Raw genomic sequence first — 26,789 nt, 5'->3', positions numbered from 1 at the left:
CAATTTATCTTTTTTTTGTGTGTGTGGATTATTTGCAGATATAATATTTGGGCATTAGTTTATACTGATTTATTTATCAGTTAATTAATTTCTCAAAATTTTTTGTTTTATTATACATTTTTTGAATTTAATTTAGTTAATTTAACATATAATGTAGAATTAATTAATTAAATTATTAAAATATTATTAGTTGGCGTTGGAAAAAGCGGTAAATTAAGAGGCCGAAAGTGTGAGCATCGTTAACATGGTTTAAAAAAAAGACAAAATAAAGAAAGAAAGAAAAGAAAAGAAAAGAAACAGTTGCAGGTAGCTAAAGTACAATTGTAGGGTTTAAAATAATGAGGAAGAACAAAGGCAGCTTATGGGAATGTCCGGAAACTGGTGTACTAAATTTGGATTCTTTGTCTGGAATGAATCCCCCTACGGCTCTGCGATTTTAACAATTATATACACATGCATTACCATTCATATCCCCATACTTTGCAATCTCCATGCTATTTGATTTAATACATATTGAGTTTAAATTATAAAAATTGTTTCATCTATTATTGTAAATTAAGAGTTGAATATGAATAAATTATTTGACAAATGTAAATGCTAGATTTTAAAAAAAATTATTTTATATTTTTATCATTAATTTTAATTTGAGTATAAAAAAATTGGGTAAAAGTCAAAAGTGTTAAAAAAATGTAAATATTTTTTATTAATGTAGTGTTGCACTTTTAAAAAAAGAAAGTAGATTCAAACATTAGAGACGATTTGAAATAGTGATGGTAATTTAGATTGTATCTTCAGATATCCGTAGGCATCCAATTCAAATTTTGCGGATTCAGATAATATTCGGATTTAGATGTTAAAATTACTATCCACCGCAAATATCCCTCACATATCCAAATCTGCATTCCTACTATTACAGATTATAATTTACAAAAAAGAATGTATAAAAACATAATAAAAGTAATTTCTAAAATTAAGTATAATGCTTTTATGAGAAAAAGAAAAGGAAAAGGAAAAAGATTGTATGAACACAAAACTACACAGCCACAACATAAAATTTAATTGCTATAATTAAGAACCCTACTATCCAATGCCTTTATAAACCATCATTGGATTGTAATCCATATTCTCTTATCTATTTTCTAAATTCCTTTATTAACTACTTCTTAGTCAATTAACCTTCTTTTGAAGCATTGAGCACCTTAGAGGATCTGCTGCATTTGTTGCAAACCTTCCTCAATTATAGCATCTCCAAAATGACAGTAGAGAATAGGTTCCAGAATAGCTCTCATAGTACTTGCAATGTTTTTCCCCATTTTTATATAAAATTTGAAACCCAAGTGTTTGTTACGGAGCTGCTCTGTGGAAAACTTGTAGCTCGTTAATTCCAAAAGATACTTCCCTCTTAACAAGCTCAGCCACTTCTTCATTGCAAGGTGAAGATTAAATGAATCCACATCCGCTTCTTTTATAACTCCCTACAATTTTTAACTAAGTTAATTTATTGCTTTTGGATTTAAATAAATTATAAAGAAACAAAATACAAATATATATAAATATATATGTATATAACCTGTGCAACGAAGTCAAGAAGGGGTTTAGCAAGAAGCTCCAAACGATAACCTTCGTCATAGGGATTTGGGTTTTTCCTAGCTATTAATGTTAGCACCATTCGGCCTTGGGGTATTATTTCTTTTGAGTGCATGCTTAGAAAATTTGTGAAAGTGTTTCTGAAATTGGTCCACATAAGCTTGTAAAACATTGGGAGGACTTGATCTTGCCATATATATGCTCCCCTTATTGTTCTCCAACCCACGGGGGACCTACTCACAAAATCAAAAGTGAATGAGATTAAAAAGTTGTTAATCATTGAAAGAATATATATATATATATATGTAAGTGGACTACCATGTCTGACCTTTGAGAACCAATGAAGTGCACAGGAAGAATGTACAAAGTGCAGGCTTTGGAAGGAAAAATTCTATGGTAGAAAGAACCTGCAACTCCTCTTATAAAACACCTTTTCTGCATTATATCTCGTTTCTCTTTCTTCAGCCTTTCAGAGAAACCAGGAACTGACTTAAAGACAGCGTTAAAGTCATTTTCTGGGAGATCATTTAGAAGCACTTTAAACTTGGGTAATTTCAAATGTTCTTGTTGACATATCCCATGGACGGTGTCAATAATGTGTGATATGGTCATGAAGGTGTTAGGACCTGAAGAGCGACCCAAGTCTGCCACTTTCATGTAAGTTGGAACAGTATTGCTGAACTTAAGTGTGATGGATTCTTCAATTATTGGCCTTAACTTCAGCATTACTTCTTTCTGAAAAGAAGAATTTAGCAACTTAACATGATAGTTTTCTTTTTTTGGAAAAAAAAAACACAACGGAGAATTAATTAATATTAATGAGAAAAAGAAAAAGAAAAGTGAAAGACGTAAAGAGATTTGCAAATCTGAATTATCGGCATAGCTAATTTCATGATCTGCTGCGTTTATGCAAACAACCGTTGCTTCTGCCATTCTGCTTAATTACTTTGTTTACAAACTTTATGTAATGTAGGGTTTTCACATGCTCTTTCCTTAGCACTCTGCGGATGCGTCTGCCAAGTATGATGAACTGTTACGTTTTTAATCATTGTTTCGTCTTCCATTTTTAATTAAGTTCACCATATGGTTTGGTGAGATAAAATTCATGATTTCTTCTAAAATACTTGTCCAGTAACTGTCCCCTCAAATGTCATCTGCTGACTAGCAAAATATTCTAGTTTTTTGGATCGTGTCGTGCCCATAAACCGATATTATCCTCTTTGAATATACTAAAGTTGCAAAAAGCACTTCTATATGTGGAGATTCTGAGTCTGAACATGAGTAAGTGGAGTGCACTTTAGCAAAAACTGAAAGCTGGTCTATGGCCTTCATTGCAGTTTTTCGAGGAAAAAATACCAGAAGTTAGGCGGTTGATGATTTACTCAAAGACAAAGAAAATTGGTAGTTGCAGGCTTTTGGCCTTTTGGGGCTGCCCCTCACCTCACCATTTTACTGCTGCACCACGCTGCTTCTCTTGCTGCCATCGATCAGCTACCATTTCAAGCTGCAGCCACCACCTTCACAATCAAATCAAAAGCAGTGAAGCAGAAAGTTAAAAGATGAAAAGATGAAACTGAAAAAAAAAGAAGAAAAAGAAGTCTGAAAGTTAGGCGACAAAAAAGAAATGGGTAATATGAAAGAGCAAATTTAGGTTTTCTTATTTTATTTTTTGGTTATGAGCCTGGCTTATAAACTAATAATTTGACCCCAATTTTATTTTAAATTAAATTTTTCTTTAAATTTTTCTTTTTTAAAAATATTACTTTATTAATATTATTAAACAGTGAACTGACTAGCCATCGAATTAATCCAATCAATTAATCTAAAAAATCCAATTCTAAAATCTTTAATTCAAACTTAAATTTAACTCATTATAAAACATTAGAACATTCCGAACTATAGTCCAAACATTCAAACTTAACTACTTAAACCAGGATTTAGTTTCTGTTTTTTTATTTGGGTTGTACTTTTTATTCAATTTTTTGGATTTGGGCTGGTTGGTTTAGAAATAGTTTTTTTTTTCTCTCTAATTTAGAGAATGAAATTAAAGGCAAAAACATAAAAATTAGTTCTGTGGATTTTTTTTTTCAGTTTAATCTATTCTTGATTCATGACTTAACCACAATTATTATTGAAAACAGTTTGCAGTTTAGTTGGTTTAATCCATCTCATCGAATTGATATATCAATCGATTCTCGATCTAATCCATTTAAACAACCATAGATGACATATAAAAATGTAACAAACTGATATATCAATCGATTCTCGATCTAATCCATTTAAACAACCATGGATAGCATATAAAAAGGCAACAAACGCTATCCACAAATAGAGATAGAGTCTTAGAAAACAACTTTCCCTTTAAACTACCAATTAATCTCCCCACGAAAGAGCATTGTATCAATCGTATTGATTTTAATTATGACATTAAAAAATCGAGATTGAGTGAATAGTTAAATTGAAGTATGAACTTAAATGTAAAAGGTGAAAAGTAGTAAGTTCAAATGTGTGGAAAGGAATGATTTAATAAAGGAAATGAAGGGAGATTCAAATGGATAATTAGGCAAGGGCTTAGGTGCAACTAGGCCTAAACTAAAGTAAGTGGAGGAGATTAATAATCTCCATTTATTTCCACTAATGGAGTTATAAAGGAATCCTTACCCTTGATTGAATTAGTGGAGGAATCCTTACCCACTTTCTCTCCATTCGGCTAACCAAAAGAAAAAAGGGGGGGGGGGAAGAAAAATCAAAGCAAGGTTTGTTGAGGAAGAAGCTTAAAACCGAAAGGCCTTATGACTTCTTGAAGATTTTTATGCTTTGATTTAAAATTTGTAGTGTATGGTTATTTTAATTGTTTACAGTTACCCATGTTTACGTATGTGTAAATGAAGAAGAAGATCTTAGAGTATTTTGAGTAGTTTATATAAATTTATACGAATATTATGACAATATTAAAAATTAAAGAATATAACAAGAAAACAAATTGAATTGTCTTGGAATTACGTTATGATATAGTGATTTGAAATAAGGTTACGGATGAAGAACAAATTAATAAAGCTTAAAAGAGAAAAAAAATTGTTAGTCCAATGATAGAACAATAAAAATCAAGGTTCAAGGTATCTTAAGATACCAAATAAACATTTAAGTTCAACAAGTTCTAACAACAAAGAAATATGAAAATAACACAAACAATGCAAAATATCAAATGTGAATATGAAAATGCATGCAATATGGAAAATGTGTCCTAGTCGTCTTGAGGAGGCTATGGTAGAAGAAATTGAGACATAAGATAAGCCATATGTTCCTCTAACGTAGACACTCGAACACCTATTCCTCAAATTTAAAGCTCCAAATTGAAATCTGATTTCACTATTACCCACTAGAGACCTCCTAATTATTATTTCTAAATTCAATTTTATATTTTATTCAGTTTGATTCCTAATATACGAAACGATCAATTAAACATTACAATTTAGTCTTTTTCACATCTAAATTTAAAATCTATCAATTTAACACCTAAATCTTCAAGAACTCAATAATGAAAACTTCCTAAAACCCTACCAGTTTTACAAATTGGTATATGAGTTAGCTAAATCAAGCTTCTATAACGTCAAATCTATAGAAATTACAAGAAAAGAATTAAATTGCACTTATCTAATTAGGGCAGAAAGTCAAACTCTTCCTTAGGTTTTTCTTTCTTCAATTTCTGTGTTTGGGGAAGAAGAAGTTCTTATTTTTCCTCCCCTAACTCCAATGTATATACATCTAATTAGTTTAGTTAATTAGGTAATTAACCTTAATTTAATATCTAATATTAAGTTTAATTAATTTAATGATAACTTGTTTGTGTCGTCCACTTCCTAAATATGGTATATTTGATATTTTGAATCTTTGGTTAATTACAATTTAATTATCATAAAGATAAATATTATTAATTTTAATATTTAAAACTTATTCATCCTTTCATAAAAATCCTTAACACAATTTTAATTTTAATTTTTTTAATTTCTAAATTTAAATTTATTAGTTTTAATATTTAGTTTAATTTTAAATTTTTCATAAAAATTTAGTTTAAATAATATATTTTTATTTATCCTTAAAAAAATTATAGTTTAAAGTTATAAATTCAAAAATAAAAATATATAATATTATTCCTAAAGATAAATAAAATTTAACTAAAATAAATTTAAACAATACTTATATTAATATTTAAATGATTTTTTTCTTAAATTTAAATTTATCATAAATATCAATATTATTTATCTTAATATTTAATTCATAATTATAGTTATTAAATGATTACTTCATTTATATTTAAATTTTAAGACTATATTGCATTTAAATTATGTTTAATGCAAAATAAATTTACTAATAATAAAATTATTTTTTCCTTCAAAATTAATTTTAAATTTTTTTATGTAATTTTACTTATATTATGTAATAATTTTTTAAATATTTCACTTCTATCAAGTTTTGTTTGAATTGATGGGATCAATTAGACCAAGAAATAGTCAATGAATCGTTCCAAAAAGTAACTTTGAATTAGTTAGACAAAGAATCGGTACAAACCAAATTAACTGGCTAAAAAACCGATTGAACTAGGTTTTTTAGATTTTTAAAATTTTTAATATTTTTTAATCGAATTAATTAAACCGATGGTCTAATTGACTTGATGATCGATTTGATTTAAAAAACTTTACTTCTACCTACATCACTATCCTTAGTGAATTTTTATTTTTTATTTTTCTTAAGTCAAATTATGCTTTAACATTATTTAAAACTTTATTTGAAGTATTAGATATTTATGATTTCTAAAATTAAAAATATTTTAAACTTTATTTTTAAAATTAAAAAATATTTTTAAAAATTAGGGATAATTACTAAAACTATGATTTAATGTACAATTGTATACATAAACGGTGCAATTTTATAAATAGAATTAAATAAAAATTCATGTATAATTTTAAAATTTATATATCCAAATAAAATACAATTACAAATAATATATATCCAAATAAATTATAACAGGAATAAAAAAGATATTGATAATCAAACCAGAATACTTACCTAATAAAACCATGTATGATAAAATTATAAGCAGAATAGTTACCCGCAAAGATAAAAGCCGAACTTGAAACATAGAATCTCTCTTTTACCAACATTGACAAGACTTTGTTACCTCATTCAGTCAATTATTTTATATGGAATCATCATATTTGTATCAAGGCCAATATCTGGCTTAAAACAGAAATAACAGACGCACAAAAATTGAAGAATGGAAACCAATATAGACACCCCCATTTTTTCACTACACCCTACTAAGAAAAACAAAAATGTGGGTTTATAAAGTTTTTCTTCTTTTCTTTTTCTCATTACAAATCTTGTTCTTGAATCCTAGTTGTTGTTTTCTTGCCTCTAACTTCAGCTCCTGCATTTCATCAAGTGCCATTTGAGTTGCTTCACATCAGACCGCGTCAGTGGCTTCAGCATGAACATCTTTGCACCTTCCTCCAAGCACCTGTTTCCACATACAATATACATACATTACAATCTTTTTAACATTATAATTTGTATTCAGCAATGAATGACACGAAAACTTACTGATTGATACGAGTGGGTATGTTTTCGGATGACATGATTACAACAGGGACTTCCTTGAGAACGGATGATTCCTGGTTTTAATTCAAAATGGTGAGTGAAATGAGAAAAGGGTACTTGCAAATGTTACTAATTAACAACTTTTGAGTAATGAAATGTTTAGCACCTTGATTTTCTTGAGCAGTTCATAGCCGGTCATTCCAGGCATGCAGTAATCTGTTATTATCATATTGACCTCAGAAACCTGTAAAACAAAGAAAAGACATAAAGACACAATCTTTATGAATTTGATGAAAGGGATGGAGTTTTATTTTATGTTTTACTTACAGTGCCTTCCAATGTATCATTTCCCAGTCTCAAATAATTCACAGCCCTCAGTGCATTCTCTGATGTAGTCACTGCAACACAACACAACCAAAAGAAATGAAATTCTTGGGGAAAAAATGGGCCAAAACTGAAGGGTTAGAGAAGAAAAGAAAGGTTGTACCTTTGCAAGAGGAGTTCTTGAGCAGTCTCTCAACCAGTTTCCTATCAATGAGGCTATCATCCACGACTAAAACATGGGGTTCATCTCCTAACTCCACCGCCATGTCCTTGGAACAGCTGTCACTTCCACCACCAGAACTAAGCATCCTATGCAATGAAAAATAATAACCCTGACCACTTGTAAAGAAAAAGAAGCAAAACAAAACAATAATGAAAGAAAAGTTGGAAAAACAAGAAGGGATGTGTTATGGGAGTAAATGAGAGAGGGAGGTATACTTAGAAAGAAGGGACTGTTTGGAGATGATGTGGTATGGGGAAAAAAAAAGCCCAAGGAGATCACAAATATTTGTTTATCTTTTTAGGGCAATCTTTGATTTGATTTGAGGGAAAAAATGAGAAATAATTGAGAAGCGAAAAGTAGGATTAAAAAATTTATATTGTTATAAAATAAAGAGAGATGGAGGGAATAAAGAAAAAAGAAAATATGAAAGTAATAGAGAATGTAATTTATTGATCAAAAGGGGTGATTATAATGTTTTATCAGAGTTTCTATTTATAGGCGCATAAGAAGTGTAGAAAAAGTAGATATCTAATTCTAATAACTATTAGAATTTAAAATATATCAAAACTTTATCTTGATCATAATGGACATTCACTTAAAAATATATTCATAACACTTCTCCTTAGATGTCCATTGATAGATAATGTGCCCCGTTAAAACCTTATTAGAAAAAACCAATGGGATAAAAACTTAATGAAGGAAAAAGAGTATACAATCTATAATACGCATAATATGCTGCCTCTTTAAAAATATTACCAAGAAAACCCAATGGGACAAAACTTCAATTAAGGGAAAAAGAGGACAACGCGTATTTACTCCCCCTCATGAAAACATAACATACTTTCTCATATTCTATGTATTCAGTCTTGAATACTAGTTTTTCAAATGACTATTTGAATGTATTGCTAAGCATTTATATCACCATTCTTTTGAAAATCATGAGTGAGAGAAAATTTTGGGGAAACATATTTTGATCTCTTCAGGAGTTTCAACAATAATCATAGCAAACTTTAATCATGATCCTTCTATAAAAATACAAATAGGTATTTTGGATCATTTTATAATCCTCTTTCAACTACTATTGACTAAGTCAAATTTACCATATATATTCAATTATTTCAATTCATATAAATGAATAATTTTCCGAGAATTTCAATATGCTTCTAGCATTCTAAATCCTTTAAGGATTTTAATATAAACTTTACTATATAGTGATGTATAAAGGTTGTAACAACCACTATTAGACGCAAGCTAAATCTTTTACGAATTGTCAAAATAATATGTCTAAAGGTTATTGCATCCACCACAAAAGAATATTATATCTTTTCATAATCAATAACAGTACTTAGCGAAAAACTTCATATTTTTATTCCGTTTTCGCAAAACTACTTCATTTGCACCCTCAGTGGCTTTATACCTTTAGATATTTGGACTACTGGTCTAAAAATTCCACGAATTTAGTTGTACTTGAGTTGCGTCTTTCTATTTTGATCAATTTATTTCATATATATATTTCTCAATAGATTTATTCAAGATCTTTCTTTTATTTCATTATTTCAATAATAATATTGCATGCAAAATCATTGTCGATCACTTTTATTAATCGGTTCCACATTTTCTCGAATTGACATAACTTATCGAGATATCTTATTTTCATTATTTTAAAATTCAGTTTCAGGTATTTGAATCTCTTATGAAGTTTTACTTATTAGTTATGTCTTGGGTATCTTCTAGAGCACCCGTCTCCACTATATGACCATCTAGAAGAATTTTCATATTTGGAATTGATCAATCTATTATTTTATTTCAACTGTTTGTCCTATTAGGACTTTGATTCAAATAAAAATATTAGATGATATATAAAACTTGGTTATTCTTATTAAGTTTGTAAATACATTTAACATTTAACTTGTAATGAGTTATCCTTATTGAACTTCTGGTTCAAATTACTCTCACCCTAACTCATTACAAGTTATTATTTCTCTCCCCCTAATGTTGGGAAAACTATCGAATCAAAATTGTAATCACAAATCATGTCATAATTGAATCTCAAATACATTCAAAACATCTAATAATATATATAAAAAAACTTGTAATTAATATATATTCCCAACTTTTATTGAGGATTTTCTCATCTTTGTACGTTGTGGTGGAGCAATTGGAACATATACGCACATACAAGAATTCAAAGATGAGAAATATTTAGCTCTTGATCAAAAACCAATTGTAATGGGGAGTTTTATAACTTATTGGCTTGATGCATACAACACGTAAATCAACATAATCTCATGTTGAAATAGGAAATTTAGTTCTAATAAGTAATGAGTTAGACATTAATAAGAGGTGTTCAATCAATCATTTCTCTAAACCATTATGCGCAAACTTTTACCAAAGTTTTTCAAACTCAATCAATAAAAGATTGAGATATAAATTCATCAGTATTAGCAAGATGAATTGTCTTAATTGCATGATCTGAAATTAATTATTTAAACAATCAATCTTGCAAATGACATGTTGCAAATTGATAACACATATGTGGTTATTTTGTAGATGCATCTACCAAAATCATATAATATCAAAACCATCCACATGGTGGATGAATGGACCCATATTCATTTAAAAAATGCAAGACATTAAATCTCAACTTTAGCTAGTGAGTTTCTAATAATCAATTTTCATTGACAACAAGTAACATATAAGAATTATTTTAAATTAAAAAATCTTCTAGTTCTTTAATGAATGTCCATATGAATTCTTAATTAATTTTCGCATCATATATGATCCAGGATGGTCTAACTGGTCACGCCAAGTAGTAAATGCATTTGTATCAGTAAACTTCTGGTTTACTTTAACATGTGTTTCAATTGTACTAAATTGTAACAAATTAATAATTTTACTATCATTCCTTTTACTTTATATCCACATATAAGTGCTATTGTAACATTTACTACTGGAAATGTCTAAATCAATGTGAATATTATAATGTCACTAAGTCAATAAAATAAATATAGTTTTCAAACAATTATATGCAATATTCGCTTCAGGGAATATGCCAAAATCTTCAAATATCTAAAAAAAAGTTTTAACAACATCAAGTGCATCCAACCATAACGAGTTTTAGATATCATTATCATATTTTATTACTCATAAATAGATCTTTCATAGTTAAATATTTTGCTTCCAACCCCTTAATGGGGATGATGTCAAAAGAAGATCACAAAGATAAACACAATCAATTCAATTTAATAACAAGAGTAATCAAAACTCAATCCTCCCTTTTTCATCCTTTCAAAATAGATATTATAGCAATAGTGGTTCATATGAAATATAATATTTTCCTCATTCAAAATCTCAATATAAGATCCATTATAAATATCTTTTAAAACCAATAGATTAACCATCACAAGATATTAATATATTAGCTCTCTTTTGACTAATTTTGTACTATCAAATATTGAAATAATATTTGTTTGTTTTAGTACCAAATAAGATAAATACTTTCTATCTATAATAATAAAATTTATTACTACATTCTCATATCCTTCCTCAAAGAATATTAACAGAAACAAAATATTTGGGCATATGCCACATGTGGCCAATAATCTTTCATATCACATTGATAACATAAGTTATATTTACCCATTGAAGAGTTATCTTGAGAACTCTCATTGTTCTCTTAATTATTACTATATTCCCACTTTTAGTGTTCCATAATTATATCTTTTATATTCTTTATATTTACATTCATTTCGGGGAATGCAATAAAACTAGTAGGATAAACTTCTAAACGCCTCTATTGATTCGTTATTTCATAATCACCATCGCAAAACATGCGTGGATTTCAAATCAAAATCCATCTATTAATGTTGTCATGATTAGTCTCCAATTATAATAAACATAATATGATAAATAAAATATAGTAAAATATACCTGAAAATCTTTAACATCATCGTCATCACCTTGACTATTATCATGATCATCCATTTTGAGATTGAATCTTTCAACATCCTGAAGATGAAATTGTAAGAGTGGAAGTTTAAGGTGAAAATGAATTTGATTTGTGGGACGACTTTGAAAGATTTTAAAAAAATAGAGAATCATCGTGCTAATAATGTGTATAAAATAAAGAGAGATGGAGAGAATAAAGAACAAAGAAAATATGAAAGCAATAGAGAATGTAATTTATTGATCAAAAGGGATGATTACAATGCTTCATTAGAGTTTCTATTTATAAACATAAGAAGTATAGAAGACGTAGAGATCTAATTCTAATAACTATTAGAATTTAAAGTACACCAAAAATTTATCTTGACCATAATGAACATCCACTTAATAAGATATTCACAACATATATATAATTTTTCAAATTTATCTCTAAATTTTATTATAATAATTTTATCTTTCAAATTTTCTTTGTATAAAATATATTCATAATATTATAAATATAATATTATCTTTCAAAACATTAAACATACTTTTACTTTTAGCTTATTTAAATATTGTTTCATGAATAATTTTAAAAAATGTGTTGTTATTTAAATAATAACATTTTTGTAAAACAGATAAATAATCTGTGTATTGCACGAGATAAAAAATTAGTTTTATATATAACAAGATACACTTATACGAATAGCTGCATTTATATTTATTTATTCATTAAATATTAAAAAAAATTCTAAATGAACATAATATCCAACATTTTAAAATATTAAGTTTAGAAATATCACCTACTTGCTTAATCTTTAAATATTTAATAAAATTTCAAATTAAAAATATAAAAAAATACAATAATTTTCAAATTATATTGAAATTTTTTATCTTAATAATTTTTGAATTATAATTTAAAAATACAAATATATATATATAGAGAGAGAGAGAGATAGATAGAGATAATCTAAGTTCATTGTTATTATATAAATAATTTATATTCATTAGCTTTATCATTTACCTCTTTTATCTCAAAATTTTTGGTACATGGCAAGATAAGTAAAGCATCATGGCTAGGATTAACTGATGTAGTTCAATGATGAGCAGGTGGCCCAACTTTTGGCTTCCTTTCTTAGTTGCGGATTATTATTTGTTTTTTAGTTCTGAGTTGTAAATCTATGATTCAAAATAAGGTAAGTGAAGTTATGCAACATGCATGCATTCCATTCTATATCAAATACTTCCATTTTCATAAGGCAGGTATACTAACTCATTAGATTTGCATACAAGTTTATTTCATATACTATATCTAGTTATAATTACATTCATCATTTTTCATCTTTAGTGTATATATATACATATACTTCTCATCTCATATCACATTTTATGTTATTTTCGAGCCTGTTGGCTCAATCTTAATATTTAATTCATAATCGTAGTTATTAAATGATTACTTCCTTTACATTTAAAATTTGTTAGTTTAAATATCCAGTCCAGTAATTTTTTCAAAAATAAAGTTCTTATTTCTTATTTCTTATATTGCATTAAATTATATTTAATGTAAAATAAATTTACTAATAAATAAATTAATTTTTCATTTAAAATTAATTTTAACTATTTCACTTCTACCAAGTGTTGTAGGGAATTGTTCCAAAAAGTAGTTCTGAATCGGTTAGAGAAAAAATAGGTACAAACTAATTGAAATGGTTAAAAAACCAATTGAATTGACCGTTGAACTGAGGTTTTTTTTTTAATTTATTAAGTTTTTAATATTTATTAATCGAATTGATGGAATCAATGAACTGATTACCTGACTGATTTAATCATCAATTTAGTTTAAAAATCATTACTTTTATCTACAGCATTATCCTTATTGAACTTTTCCTTTCTTTAAGTCAAATTATGCTTTAACATTATTTAAAAATTTATTTCTAAATCTAAAAAATGTTAAATATATATGATTTCTAAAATTAAAAATTTAAAATATTTTAAACTTTAGGGATAAATAAAAAAAGTTATGGTTTAACATTAATGTATAATTTTAAAAATTATATATCCAAATAAAAGTAGAGTTACAAATAATATATATCCAAATAAATTATAATCAGAACCAAAAGATATTTATAATCGAACCAGAATAGTTACCTAATAAAGTCATGCATGATAAAATTATAAGCAGCATAGTTACCCACAAAGGTAAAAGCCGAATTTGAAACATAGAATCTCACTTTACCAACATTGACAAGACTTTGTTACCTCATTCAGTCAATTATTTTATATAGAATCATCATATTTGTATAATGCCAATATCTGGCTTAAAACAGAAATGTCAAGTCGAACAAAAATTGAGGAATGGAAACAATATAGACACCCCATTTTTTCACTACACCCTACTAAGAAAACCAAAAATGTGGGTTTATAAAGTTTTTCTTCTTTTCTTTTTCTCATTACAAATCTTGTTCTTGAATCCTAGTTGTTTTCTTGTCTCTAACTTCAGTTCCTGCATTTCATCAAGTGCCATTTGAGTTGCTTCACATCAAACCGCTTCAGTGGCTTCAGCATGAACATCTTTGCACCTTCCTCCAAGCACCTGTTTCCACATACAATATACATACATTACAATCTTTTTAACAATATAATTTGTATTCATCAATGAATGACACGAAAACTTACTGACTGATACGAGTGGGTATGTTTTCGGATGACATGATTACAACAGGGACTTCCTTGAGAACGGATGATTCCTGGTTTTAATTCAAAATGGTGAGTGAAATGAAAAAAGGGTACTTGCAAATGTTACTAATTAACAACTTTTGAGTAATGAAATGTTTAGCACCTTGATTTTCTTGAGCAGTTCATAGCCGGTCATTCCAGGCATGCAGTAATCTGTTATTATCATATTGACCTCAGAAACCTGTAAAACAAAGAAAAGACATAAAGACACAATCTTTATGAATTTGATGAAAGGGATGGAGTTTTATTTTATGTTTTACTTACAGTGCCTTCCAATGTATCATTTCCCAGTCTCAAATATTCCACAGCCCTCAGTGCATTCTCTGCTGTAGTCACTGCAACACAACACAACCAAAAGAAATGAAATTCTTGGAAATAAAAAAGGTCCAAAACTGAAGGGTTAGAAAAGAAAAGAAAGATTGTACCTTTGCAAGAGGAGTTCTTGAGCAGTCTCTCAACCAGTTTCCTATCAATGAGGCTATCATCCACAACTAAAACATGGGGTTCATCTCCTAACTCCACCGCCATGTCCTTGGAACAGCTGCCACTTCCACCACCAGAACCAAGCATCGTATGCAATGAATAATAAGAACCCTGACCACCTGTAAAGAAACAGCAGCAAACCAAAACAATAAAGAAAGAAATGAAGAAGAAAAATTGGAAAAACAAGAAGGGATGTGTTATGGGAGTAAATGAGAAAGGGAGGTATACTTATAGAGGAGGGACTGTTTGGAGAGGATATTTTTGGACGGGTCTGGGGAAAAAAAGAGCCCAAGGAGATCACAAATATTTGGGTTTTTTTTTTTGAAAAGAAATCCGTTTATAGCAATTGTGCCTGAACAGCAAACAGGAGAAGTCCACCAGCAACTAACAATCTAAAGAAAAACAAAACAAAAACAAATTGGGAAAAAACAAAACAGCAAACAATAAAATAATTAAAAAAAGAAATCAACAAAACACCGTCTTCTCCATCCAACAAATCTTCAGGCGCTGTGTGAATCAACAAAACCCCAATAAAATAAACGGTAAAAATCTTCCAAATTCGACAACAACCGGAAAAGAAAGCAGTTGAGAATGGCCATCCTATATCAGTATTTCTCAACTCCATCGCTGAAATAGAAAATGGGTTATGGAGGTCGCCCACTCCGACGATCAGAATTGGCCACTTCCAAAGCTTTCAAAGGCGCATCTTCCACCCAGAATGAATTCCCTTCTGCTTGCATACCCTCAACGGCCAATGCATGCGCTGCTCCATTCCCCTCTCTCGTAATGAACTGGAATCGACAACATTGGAACTTTCTTGCCAGGTTCTTCGCGTCCCAGGTAAATGGTTTAGACTCCGAGTAATCCTCACTTGATTTTTGAATATTATTTACCACCGGTCTCGAATCACTCTCAAGAATAACCTTTGAAAAACCCATATCCAGGGCAAATTGGAGCCCATGAAGGACAGCAAGCGCTTCAACAATTACCACCGAATGAACCAAATTATGTCTTTGAAATCCCGACCCCATTATAAATCCCTCATCATTTCTAATAATGAAGCCTGTCACTGCTCGTTATATAAGGTGCGTTTTCAATGATGTTTAGTGAAAACACGTCTTGTAGACATAAAAAAACTCAGCTTTTTTGGTATAGTTAAATATTAGTATTTTTGTCCTTTAATCTCAAATTCAATTTCTCTTTTTACTCACATTTATATTTTTTATTTCATGTTGTTTTAAGTTTTTTTAATTAATATTTTTAACACATTATCTTTTTTGGTTAGATGGTTAGATAATTGTGATTTCATCTGTTCAGTTCCATTTCTCTTATAAGCATTTTAATATATATTTTTTATTTTATTTTTTTATTGTTAATTCAACTCTCTTTTATTTATAAAATCAAATAATAAATATGTAATTATTTTTTAAAAACATCAACCGATTCCTTATATATATATTTTATATATAATATTTATATGTCAAATATTTATTTTATCCACCTATATTGTGGGGTACGATGATTTCTAATATTATAAAATCAAATAATTTTTTCAAATACACATAAAAAATATATAATAAAAAAGATGAATTAAAAAATTGAAAAATATATTTATTAATTATAAACATTAATTAAAAATAATTAAAAAAACTTGAAACAACATGAAATAAAAAATACATATTAAAATGCTTATAAAAGGAATCGAACTTAGGACTTAAGAATAAGATCACAATTATCTAACCATTTAACTAAAAAAGTTAATGTAGGTGTGAGCAAAACTCGATTCGACTCGAAAAAATCGAAAAAAATTTGAATTTCGAGTTAAGCGAATCGAGTTATTTGAATCAACTCAAATTTTTTTTCAAATTTCGAATTCGAATCGAGTTGAGTTTTTGAATTCAAATAACTCGAATAATTCGAATAATTCGATTATCAAACTATAATATTTTACATTTTTATCCTAAACTCCCAAACCTTTTTACTTTTCCCTCAAAACTTTTACTCATTCCCACTTTCCCCCCAAAACTTTTACTCCCCTCCCCTCCCAACCCCCCAATCTACCCAAAATCCATTTCCCACCAAAATTTTACTCTTCCATTTACTTTTTCTCAAAATTTTACTCCCCAAAACCCTCAAAACCTTTTATTTTCCCCCAAAATTATTACTCCCTCCCACTTTTCCCCTAAAACTTTTATTCTCTTCCCATCCCACCTCTCATCTACCCCAAACTAGACCTGTCCATGGGTCGGGCGGCCCGGCCCAGCCTGACGGTTCGCCCGAAATATGGGAGGGTTCGGGTAAAAATATAAGCCCGAAATATGGGCTTGGGCAAAAAAATGAGGCCCGTTTAAAAAATGGGCCAGGCTCGGGCTCAACTTTTTTGGCCCGAGCCCGGCCGGCCCGAATATAATAAATATATTTTTTTATTTTTATTTTTTAATTATAAAATACTTTAAAAATATTTTTATTTTTAAAATATTGTTTTTTGTGTTTATTAAAAATCGGGCCGGGCCAGGCTCGGGCTTATTATTTTTTCCCGGGCCGGGCCTGGGCAAAATTTTAGGCCCATATTTTGGGCCGGGCCGGGCCTGGGCCTAAGAGTCGGGCCGAAAATTTTTTCGAGCCCGGCCCATGGACAGGTCTACCCCAAACCCTCCCCTCTCCAATTTTTTTTAAATATTTTCCCTCCAAAATTTTACTCCCCCCTATTTACTTTCCCTCAAACTTTTATTCTCCAAAACTTTTTATTTTCCCCCTAAACTTTTACTTCTCACCCTTTACTCTCAAATAAAAAATCAAAATTATCCAAAAAAAAAAATCACTAAACATAAATAGTAATAATTTTATTTATATCTACCATTTATATTATTAAATTAAATTTCACATTTTATATTATTTATATTATTGAATTGTTCAGTCATATTGAATATTTATATTAAAATTAAATTATTAATTATGCCATAAAATATTCGTGTTAAAATTTTATATTGGTATCAATTTCACATTTTATATTTAAAATAACTTTTATTAAAAAAATCATATTTTTACATTTAATATTTTTAATTCCAAACTACATAGTGACAAGAATCTGAAGATAATTGAAACAACTAAGCAAGCAAAGAAGCTAACCGGTATATAAAAATTAATAAATAAATTATGAGGTGATGAAAGTTAATAAAAAATTTGATTAAGGTGGACAAATTTTATTACGATGGGTGATAGTGGTTACAAGGATCCAAAATTATTTTTTAAAATTTAACTCGAACAAATATATTCGATTCGATTCGATTCAAATTCCATCTCACTCGACTCAATTCGAGAAAACTTCAAATAAAGTTAGGATGATAAAATGAGATTCGAAAACTCGATTAACTCGAAAATTTTCGATTCGATCGAATGCTCACCCCTAAGTTAATGTGTTAAAAATATTAATTAAAAACCAAAAAAAACATAAAACAACATGGAATAAAAAATACAAATATGAGTAGGAGAGAAATTAAATCCGGGACTTAAGGACAAAAATATTAACATTTAACCATTTGACCAAAAGAGTTGAGTTTTTTTGTTGGCATGGCTAAAAGCAAATCCTATGAATAACTATTTTATGCATCGAGTTATTTGGAGCATCTGCCACATGTGCTGCAAACCTTGTGAATAACTCGTCAATTATAGCATCTCTAAAATGATTGCTGAGTGTTAACAACTGTATTAGGATGAATAACAAAGAAAATAGAATAAAGACACTAAATCTTTTACCAGTATTATTTGCTTGCCTTTGATCAATACGTGGATAATATTTATACTTGTATGACTAACTGCTATGACCAACTGCTGCTAACCACTTACTAATAATATTCCAGCCTATATAACAAATTAGTAACAGACTAACAGAGTCTATACTCTAATATTCACCCAGCTTCACCTAGTTTCTCAATAGTTAAGACTTGAAACAGTTTATGAAACTGAGTAAAAGTGGAGACGGACAATGGTTTTGTGAGAATCTCAGCTACCTGATCACAAGTCGGTACCTCACCGACAACGAGAGAACCATCAGTTACCTTTTTGCGAACAAAAAAATAGATCAAGCTCAACATGTTTGAATTTGGAGTGCAATACCGGATTAGCTGCGATCGCTATTGCACTAGAATTGTCACACCAAATAGTAGGTGGATCAGCAGAACGAAGCTGTAACTCTGTTAGTAGGGAAACTAACCAAGTAACATCACTAGTAGTTGCAGCTAGACTCCAATATTCCGCCTTAGCCTTGGAGCGAGAAACAACTTGTTGTTTCTTAGAACACCATGAGGCAAATGTATGGCCAAAGTATACACAATAGCCTGTTGTTGACCGGCGATCATCAAAATCCAGTCCCCAGTTGGCATCAGCATAACCAAATAAAGACAACCTATCGGATGGACGAAAAACTAACCTGTGATTAACAGTGCCCGTGATCATCAAAATGTACCGTAGTAGGCGCATGCATGAATTGACAGACACGATTTACCGTGTAAGCAATATCAGGCAGAGTCAAGACCACATATTGTGATGCACCGACAAGACTTTTATATTCAATAGGATCAACGAGATGATCTCCCTCATTTTTAGGCAAATTAGCGGAACTGATCATCGGTGTGTGAACAGTTTTCACACTAGCCAAGAAACTTCTATCAAGCAGATCCTGGATGTATTTGCGTTGGTACAAGTGAAGACTCCCATTGGAAGACCTAGTGACTTCAATGCTTGAGAAGTAGTGAATATCTCCCATGTCTTTAAGAGAAAACTCGTTATGTAACTATTGAATAAAGTCATTTATACTGTCGGTCGTACTTCCAATAACAATAATATCATCCACATAGACCAGAACATAAATAGTTGATACAGTTATAACTCGAACAAATAGGGATGCATCAGATTTGGATAACAAAAATTCTGTAGAAATAAGAAAATATTTTAATTTATCAAACCAGGTGCGTAAAGCTTGTCGTAATATGTATAATGCCTTTGTCAGATGATACACCAAGGAATTGTAGTCGGACCGAATTGACCAGATTTATTTAACAAGGTAGAGAGCCGACGCACCTCACGACTAGATCCCAAATCAGCCGAAGAGTCAACCGAAACAGACGGTGTTGAACTATAATTAAAAGCAGGACGCGAAGACTCGGTGGGTCGAACAAGCGAAGTTGTCGTGGAGCGATAAGATGAAGATTGAACAATAGGAACATATGTGGAGATACATTGACTCGACTGGATAATGTCCGCAGCATCCAAAGAAAATAAAAATCGATGTTCATCAAACACAACGTGACGAGAGACAATGACCTTACCATCCGGTGTGAGATAGTGATAGCCTTTATGTTAAGAACTACACCCTAAAAATGTGCAGGGTTGAGAACGAAAATCCAACTTGTGATGCAGAAACAGACGAAGATACGAAAAACAACAACACCCATTAATGATCATATGTAAGTTCACAGCCATAAAGAACCCGATACAAAGACTAGCCTTTTAGAATCAGGATAGGTAGACGATTAATGAGATGAACGGCACTGCAGAACGCGTAACCCTAGAAATTCATGGGTAGATTTGCTTGAGCTAAGAGAGTAAGGCCCATTTCAACAATGTGCCTATGTTTTCATTCAACTACACTATTCTACTTGGACCTATGTGGGTAGGAGAGGTGATGAATTATCCCATGACAAGCCAGAACTGATATGAAGGCACGAAACTCACTACCCTAATCACTTTTAAATTTTTAAATATCCTTTCTAACCTGAGTTTTGACCATTTTCTGAAATTGAATAAAATAATCAACCACCTGAGACTGACGCTGAATGAGATAAATCCAAGTAAAACAACTAAACATGTCGATAAACGAAACATAATACAGATTATTCCCACAAACAACAGACACAGGTCCCCATAAGTCAAAGACAATCAAATAAAAAAATCTGTATATTCAGTAGTAGAACTTGAAAAAGGCAATTTATGGGACTACCTCTTTTGACATGCAATAAAAATATTATGAAACAACTTGACACTTATTGAAAACAAGTTTAACAACCGAAGGAGACGGATGACCAAGTCTGTGGTGCCATAACACAAAAACATCATCACCGTCATTGCGATTCTGGAGCCTAGTGTTGTGAGCAGAAGGAATAATAACAGATAGAGCAAGAGTAACCAGCGAAAAATAATAGAGTCCATCACGAGTGTGGCTCCGCAGTAAATTTTAATAGATGTCCTTTATAACACAATAAGATAGGTGAAATTCAAAGAACACATTATTTTCATTAGCAAACTAAGAAACAGATAGCAGCTTCCATAAATTCAGCACGCACAAAACATTAGATAGATAAAGCAACTTAGTCTTCATAGGCAAAATAGAATTCATAACACACGAAATATTTGTAGGAGTCCCATCACCCATGAGAAGAGAAGATGTACTGGAGTATGGCGTGGACTCGTTCAAGGCAGAGGCCTCCCTACAAACATGATGCGTAGCCCCCGAATCAGGACATCAAGATGAGGTCCCTACAGGCATAGGAATGTAAGAATTATCACTATCAAATTTGGACCCATACTGAGTCGTATTGACATTAGACCCAGAAGTGGTCAAAAAATCAAATGCATGAAAATCAAGAATGCGGGGCAACCCAGCGCACGACGAGGAATCAAAATCAATAACACATGCCCTCGGTTTAGTTCACCACGAAACACATGAGCCATTATTTTGCATAGAACCATAGCCATTTGTGGGCCCAAACCCTTGGCCACGTCTAAGAGAACCCTCAAGTAGCATTCTACCCAAGAGAACCATGTCCAAGACTAGGACCGGCACTGACCACCCCACCAAGACCAGACGACCCAAAATTTTAGCCAGAAACACGTGGCTTATTAACACCAACAGATGGCCCAAAGCTCTGGCCCAATTCCCGCGGTAATTGTTGATTTTCGGTTAGGCCACGATACAGGTCTGGTTTAGCATTGGGCCTAAACCCGTGGCCTGCTCCATCAAGAAAATTAGGCGCAAAAGGGTTTGAAACCCTAGCAGGCGGCAGACTTGGCACACATGAGAAGTTGTTCTACAAATGTGGCCACCCTCTCCACAAAGATCCATAGGGAAAACACATAGGTGCCGTCATAGAAGTACTAGCAAACTGGCCAGGCCCACTAAACTGATCTGGGACAGGGTGAGCCAACGTATACTAGCCATTAGATTGACCAGGCACACTAAAAACTCTGTCGCGAAACCCTTGACCAGCACGAACAGGAGAAGCCCGTGCCATGGTCGGAGCAGACAGACCGCCGTAGTCGCGGTTGAAGAAATAAACATTGTTGCACTAGATGTCCATAGCGACCATAGATATGGAACTGAAGTGGAGACCTAAAACCTTACCCATGAACACCAGAGGAAGGATCACCACCACGCACGAAGTCCTCCACCAATGTAGCGAAAGTGGCTTCTACCATATGGGCATGAAAGGGGACATCGTGCACCTCGTGAGTCTGACGACTTTTGAACTCCAAAAGCACATCAACAATTTTCTGCAATGGAAGAGTTTCAGATGAGAATGATGCCAGAGTTAGAACGGTATCATAGTTCTTTGATAGGTCGAGAAGAATGATCTTCACCTTCTTGGCCTTCAAAACTACAGATCCATATGCTTCGAGTAACGCGTAAGTATTCTGAATCTTAGTAATATACTCTTTGACAGTCAACGTGCCTTTCTTGATGAAGTGTAGCTCATGCTTAATACACGATAGGTTGGCTCTGGTGGGGGCGGTGAAGAGGTGGTTCGCTGTACTCTAAACCTCACACGTCGTCTTGGTAGGTGTAAAACAAGACAACAAATAAGCACTAATCATAGATAGTAACCAAGAAGTGAGTAACTTATCTTGATGAACAAATAGAGATGCGTTGGGATTTAAAGCTAAAGTTCCATCCGAAGAAGACACAAATCGAGATGGAGTAAGTAATGTCCCTTCTAAAAATCCTATCAGTTCATAACCTCCAATGATCAATCGGATATGTTGTTGCCATTGTACAAAATTTCCTTCATCTAACTTCATAGTGTCATGACGAGGAAACAAGTGAACCAAACGAGAACCAGAGAACGAGAGACTGCTACAACCAGCTGAAGTAGAATTAGTGGAATTGGCTATGGATCTACAGAAGAAGTGGCCTCAGGAAAATCAAGCTACTGATACCATGTGTAAAATTGTATTAGGATGAATAAAAAAGAAAATAGAATGAACACACTAAATCTTTTACCAGTATTATTTGTTTTCCTTTGATCAGTACATGGATAGTATTTATACTTGTATGACTAACTGCTATGACTAACTGTTGCTAACCACTTACTAACAATATTCTAGCCTATATAAAAAATTAGTAACAGACTAACAGAGTCTATACTCAATACTGAGAATAGTCTCTAAACCAGCTCTTACAGTATTTGCAATGTTTTCCCCTATTTTTGTATAAAAGCTGAAACTCGAGCCTTTGTTACATAATTGTTCATCTCTACTTAGAGGGTCACTGTCTGTTCCAAATACTTGTAAGTTATTGATTTCGAAGGATCCTTCCCTCACAATGATCTTAGCTACTTCTTCTTTGCAAGGAGTATATAATGGAAGGTTGAATGAATCCATATTTCCTTCTTTTATAACTCCCTACGATACTTTAAGTTAATTTATTACTTTCAGATTTAAATGAATTATAAGGAGACCAAAATATAAATAAAACATATAGCCTATGCAACCAAGTTTAGAAGGGATTTAGCAAGAAGCTCCCAACCATAATCTTGATCAGAGGGATTTGGGTTTTTCCTAGCCAAAAAGGTTAGCACCATATGACTTTGGGGTATTGTTTCATTCGAGTGCATACTTAGAAAACTTGTCAAGTCTTTTTGAAATTGGTTTGCATAAGCTTTGATAACATTAGGAGGACTTGGTCTTGTCATATATATGTTCCTCTTATGGTTCTCCAACCCAGCTGGGAGCTACGCATATGATCAAAATTGAATGAGATTAAAATAAAGCCATAACAGGTACTGAAGAGAATGTCATTTGTTTTTCATTGAAAGAAAAGATATATATATTCAGGTGGACTATCATGACTGACCTTTGAGTGCTTATGAAGTGCGCCGGAAGAATGTACAAAGTGTAGGCTTCGGGTTGGAAAGAGCCTGTGATAGAAAGAACCCGCAACTCCTCTTATAAAACACTTTTCCTGCATTGTATCTCCTCAATCCTTCTAAAGCCTCTCATAGAATCCTGGTATTGACTTAAACACAAAATTGAAGTCATTTTCTGGGAGATCATTTAGAAGCACTTCAAACTCGAGTACCTTCAATTGTTCTTGTTGACATATCCCATGAACGGCGTCAATAATGTGCCATATAGCCATGAATGTGTTAGGACCTGAGGAACAACCTAAGTCTACCACTTTCATACATATTGGAATAGTTTTGTTGAACATAATTTTGATGGATTCTTACTTTCAAAACTATTTCTTTGTGTAAGCATATTAGCACGATACTTTTTGAAACAAAAAAACACATATATTGTAAAATTGAATAATATTGAAAGAAAAAGATAAATGAAAGACGGAAAAAGACTTGTAAAACTGAATTGGCAGCATAGTTAATTTCATGATCCGATGCGTTCATGCGAAGAATATTTTCTGTTGTCATTTTTGCTTAATTAGTTTCTTTACGAACTTGATGTAATGTAGTGTTTTCTCATGCTCATACCATAGCACTCTACTTTATATATATATCAATATAATGGATTTTTGAGCGTTGGCGTTGTAACGGTAAAAAAATTAAGAAGGGCCAATGCTCAATTCTTTTTAACCTATGAATACCCTCTAAATTTTATTTCTTTTATTCATATCCTTCTCTCAAACTCTCTCAATCTTTTTGTTTTGAATTTATCGATATTCTTATTTATATATATATTTATTATCTCGTATTTTATTTATTCAGATTAATTTCTCACAAATGACCACCTCTCTAATTCATTTTGCCGATAAGCATATTTCCGCCGCCCCAACAGCAGTGATAAGATGAAATTTTAAATTTTGTTATTTTTAATTATGTTAAATTTAATTAATATATTTTTGATAATTTGAAATAATTTTTTATGTTATAAACAAGCAAATGATCGTGTTTTGGAGGGGTTCATGCATAATATGGGAAAGCCTCCGATCATTAACATTCGTGGCTACTTGCTAGAGGCTACATTCTTGCATAAGTCTCATATGCTCGGGGGTTGCAAACTAGATCCTACACTAATCAGAGCGTTGGTGGAAAGATGGAGGACAGAAACACAGACTTTCCACATTCCATACGGCAAGTGTAAAATCACACTCGAGGACGTAGTGTTATAACTTGATTTGTCAGTGGATAGGCTAGTCGTCATGGAATTATCATTCGTTCCTGGTAAAGTGGACCTTTGTAGAGCAATGTTGGGGAAGGTCCCGAACAAGTTTGATGGTGGTCAGATATCGATCAACTAGTTGGAGGATAATTTTGAAGAGCTTCCTGAAGATCAAACAGAAGAGGTCAGAGAACAATACGCCCGGACATTCATCATGAGGTTAATCGAGGGCATTTTAATGCTTGATAAATCTTAAATTTTGGTACAGTAAGGTGGATACTACATGTAGTGGACTTCAATCAATGCAGAAAGCTAAGTTGCAGATCTGCCATCTTGTCTACGTTATACCAAGAGTTGTATTGGGCCATGGTCCCAAATATGATATCGATCAGTGGTTGCTTGCTCTTGCTGCAGTCGTAGGCTTGGTGGTGACTACCGTTTCTACGTCCCGGTGTAACCGACCTATACGTGTTCATGTTGGTGACGAGGTAAAAATTATTTATTAATAAATATGTAGTTTGTATAGTAAATATTTTTATTTATTATATGTTTAGACTAACATATCGCATATATATGTAGAACCATGGGCCGAGTTACGTGGGACTGCTTGAGGAGCTTGAGGATTTTAGGCTGTTGTTAGATTAACACTTCGAAGCCGAGGTTAGTTACTTATTAATTTGAACCTATATTAATTACACAATGATTAGTAAAGAAAATTGTACATAACAATATTTGCAATTCTGCTTTTTAGTTTGAATAGATGTCGTATGGCGACACCGATATCATATCTTGCACCCCGTCAGAAGTGTTTGCCAATCAGGAAATATGAGATTCGAATGTGTCATTGATAGTGTACGTGACAGTGAAAATGCACGAATTAGATCGGGTGTTGTGGCAGTTCGGGTGGACATGCGGGGGAATAATGACGAGGACTGGACAGAGAAGCACGTGGAGTAAGTTTAGGCTTGGGATCGAAGGATGGAATCCTTACTCATCCACAAAACATTCTTCTCAGCTGACACGATGATAGATATCAATTATATGATGTTGTCCAGTGTCACCAGCAAACCGTTTATGCTATCGCCGGAGACGATGAGTAGGGAAATTCGGCAGAAGAGGTAACAACGACTGCTACAGTAGCAACATTGGAGGGGACATGGTCGCACGACGGGTTTGTCTTCAGCTATGATAGAAGAAGTACCGCCTATGACTATGCAATATCTAGTTCAGTTCACTTCACTTATTCGTTTTCATTTCACTAACTCCATGTTTTTTTCACAAGCACCGCATTACGCATCACCGCCGCACGTGACCATTTTTTCTATTCCCGTAGGTACATATTTCGAGGCACCAATGCCCTCGCATTCTTCACCCCTATACCGACCCAGATGTCCAGCCAAATACCTATGTATGCACCGCCACCAATGACGCCACGGATACAAATGCCCATACAGGAGTCTAGTGTCGATGCCTGGGACAATGCTGATGTACCCGAGATTTGGGGCACTTTATGGTTACACATCGATAG

General features: G+C 31.9%; 2 protein-coding genes and 2 pseudogenes across 2 annotated transcripts; all 4 read right to left on the bottom strand.

Moving 5' to 3' along the window:
* Positions 1-1,034: 1,034 nt before the first annotated feature.
* LOC107915641 (probable methyltransferase TCM_000331) lies at positions 1,035-3,983 on the bottom strand (annotated as a pseudogene).
* Positions 3,984-6,737: 2,754 nt separating this feature from the next.
* Positions 6,738-8,154, bottom strand: LOC121222461 (two-component response regulator ARR17). The gene is made up of 6 exons (XM_041103290.1): positions 7,948-8,154; positions 7,673-7,818; positions 7,513-7,583; positions 7,352-7,429; positions 7,189-7,259; positions 6,738-7,105 (listed from the first exon to the last, which is right to left on the bottom strand). The coding sequence occupies exons 2-6, from the start codon at positions 7,815-7,817 to the stop codon at positions 7,009-7,011; spliced, it is 462 nt and encodes a 153-aa protein (XP_040959224.1). The 5' UTR covers position 7,818; positions 7,948-8,154; the 3' UTR covers positions 6,738-7,008.
* Positions 8,155-13,911: 5,757 nt separating this feature from the next.
* On the bottom strand, positions 13,912-15,245 carry LOC107916277 (two-component response regulator ARR17). Its single transcript, XM_016845457.2, has 6 exons — positions 15,104-15,245; positions 14,818-14,994; positions 14,657-14,727; positions 14,496-14,573; positions 14,333-14,403; positions 13,912-14,249 (listed from the first exon to the last, which is right to left on the bottom strand). Exons 2-6 carry the CDS (start codon positions 14,960-14,962, stop codon positions 14,153-14,155), a joined length of 462 nt encoding a protein of 153 aa, XP_016700946.1. The 5' UTR covers positions 14,963-14,994; positions 15,104-15,245; the 3' UTR covers positions 13,912-14,152.
* A 3,204-nt stretch (positions 15,246-18,449) lies between these two features.
* On the bottom strand, positions 18,450-24,573 carry LOC107915640 (probable methyltransferase TCM_000331; annotated as a pseudogene).
* Positions 24,574-26,789: the final 2,216 nt, after the last annotated feature.

Source organism: Gossypium hirsutum, chromosome D10 (genome assembly GCF_007990345.1).
Source record: "Gossypium hirsutum isolate 1008001.06 chromosome D10, Gossypium_hirsutum_v2.1, whole genome shotgun sequence".
Taxonomy (NCBI): domain Eukaryota; kingdom Viridiplantae; phylum Streptophyta; class Magnoliopsida; order Malvales; family Malvaceae; genus Gossypium; species Gossypium hirsutum.
The sequence above is the reverse complement of the archived record's forward strand: the minus strand, read 5'-3'. Positions and strand labels throughout refer to the sequence as shown.

Excerpts from the sequence above, each read along its gene's own strand:
- LOC107916277 (XM_016845457.2), bottom strand. The coding sequence starts at position 14,962 with ATGCTTGGTTCTGGTGGTGGAAGTGGCAGCTGTTCCAAGGACATGGCG. Across the intron at positions 14,728-14,817 it reads CAAGAACTCCTCTTGCAAAG|TGACTACAGCAGAGAATGCA; the intron begins GTACAATCTTTC and ends GTTGTGTTGCAG. Across the intron at positions 14,574-14,656 it reads ATGATACATTGGAAGGCACT|GTTTCTGAGGTCAATATGAT; the intron begins GTAAGTAAAACA and ends TTTGTTTTACAG.
- LOC121222461 (XM_041103290.1), bottom strand. The coding sequence starts at position 7,817 with ATGCTTAGTTCTGGTGGTGGAAGTGACAGCTGTTCCAAGGACATGGCG. Across the intron at positions 7,430-7,512 it reads ATGATACATTGGAAGGCACT|GTTTCTGAGGTCAATATGAT; the intron begins GTAAGTAAAACA and ends TTTGTTTTACAG. Across the intron at positions 7,106-7,188 it reads ATACCCACTCGTATCAATCA|GTGCTTGGAGGAAGGTGCAA; the intron begins GTAAGTTTTCGT and ends ATGTGGAAACAG.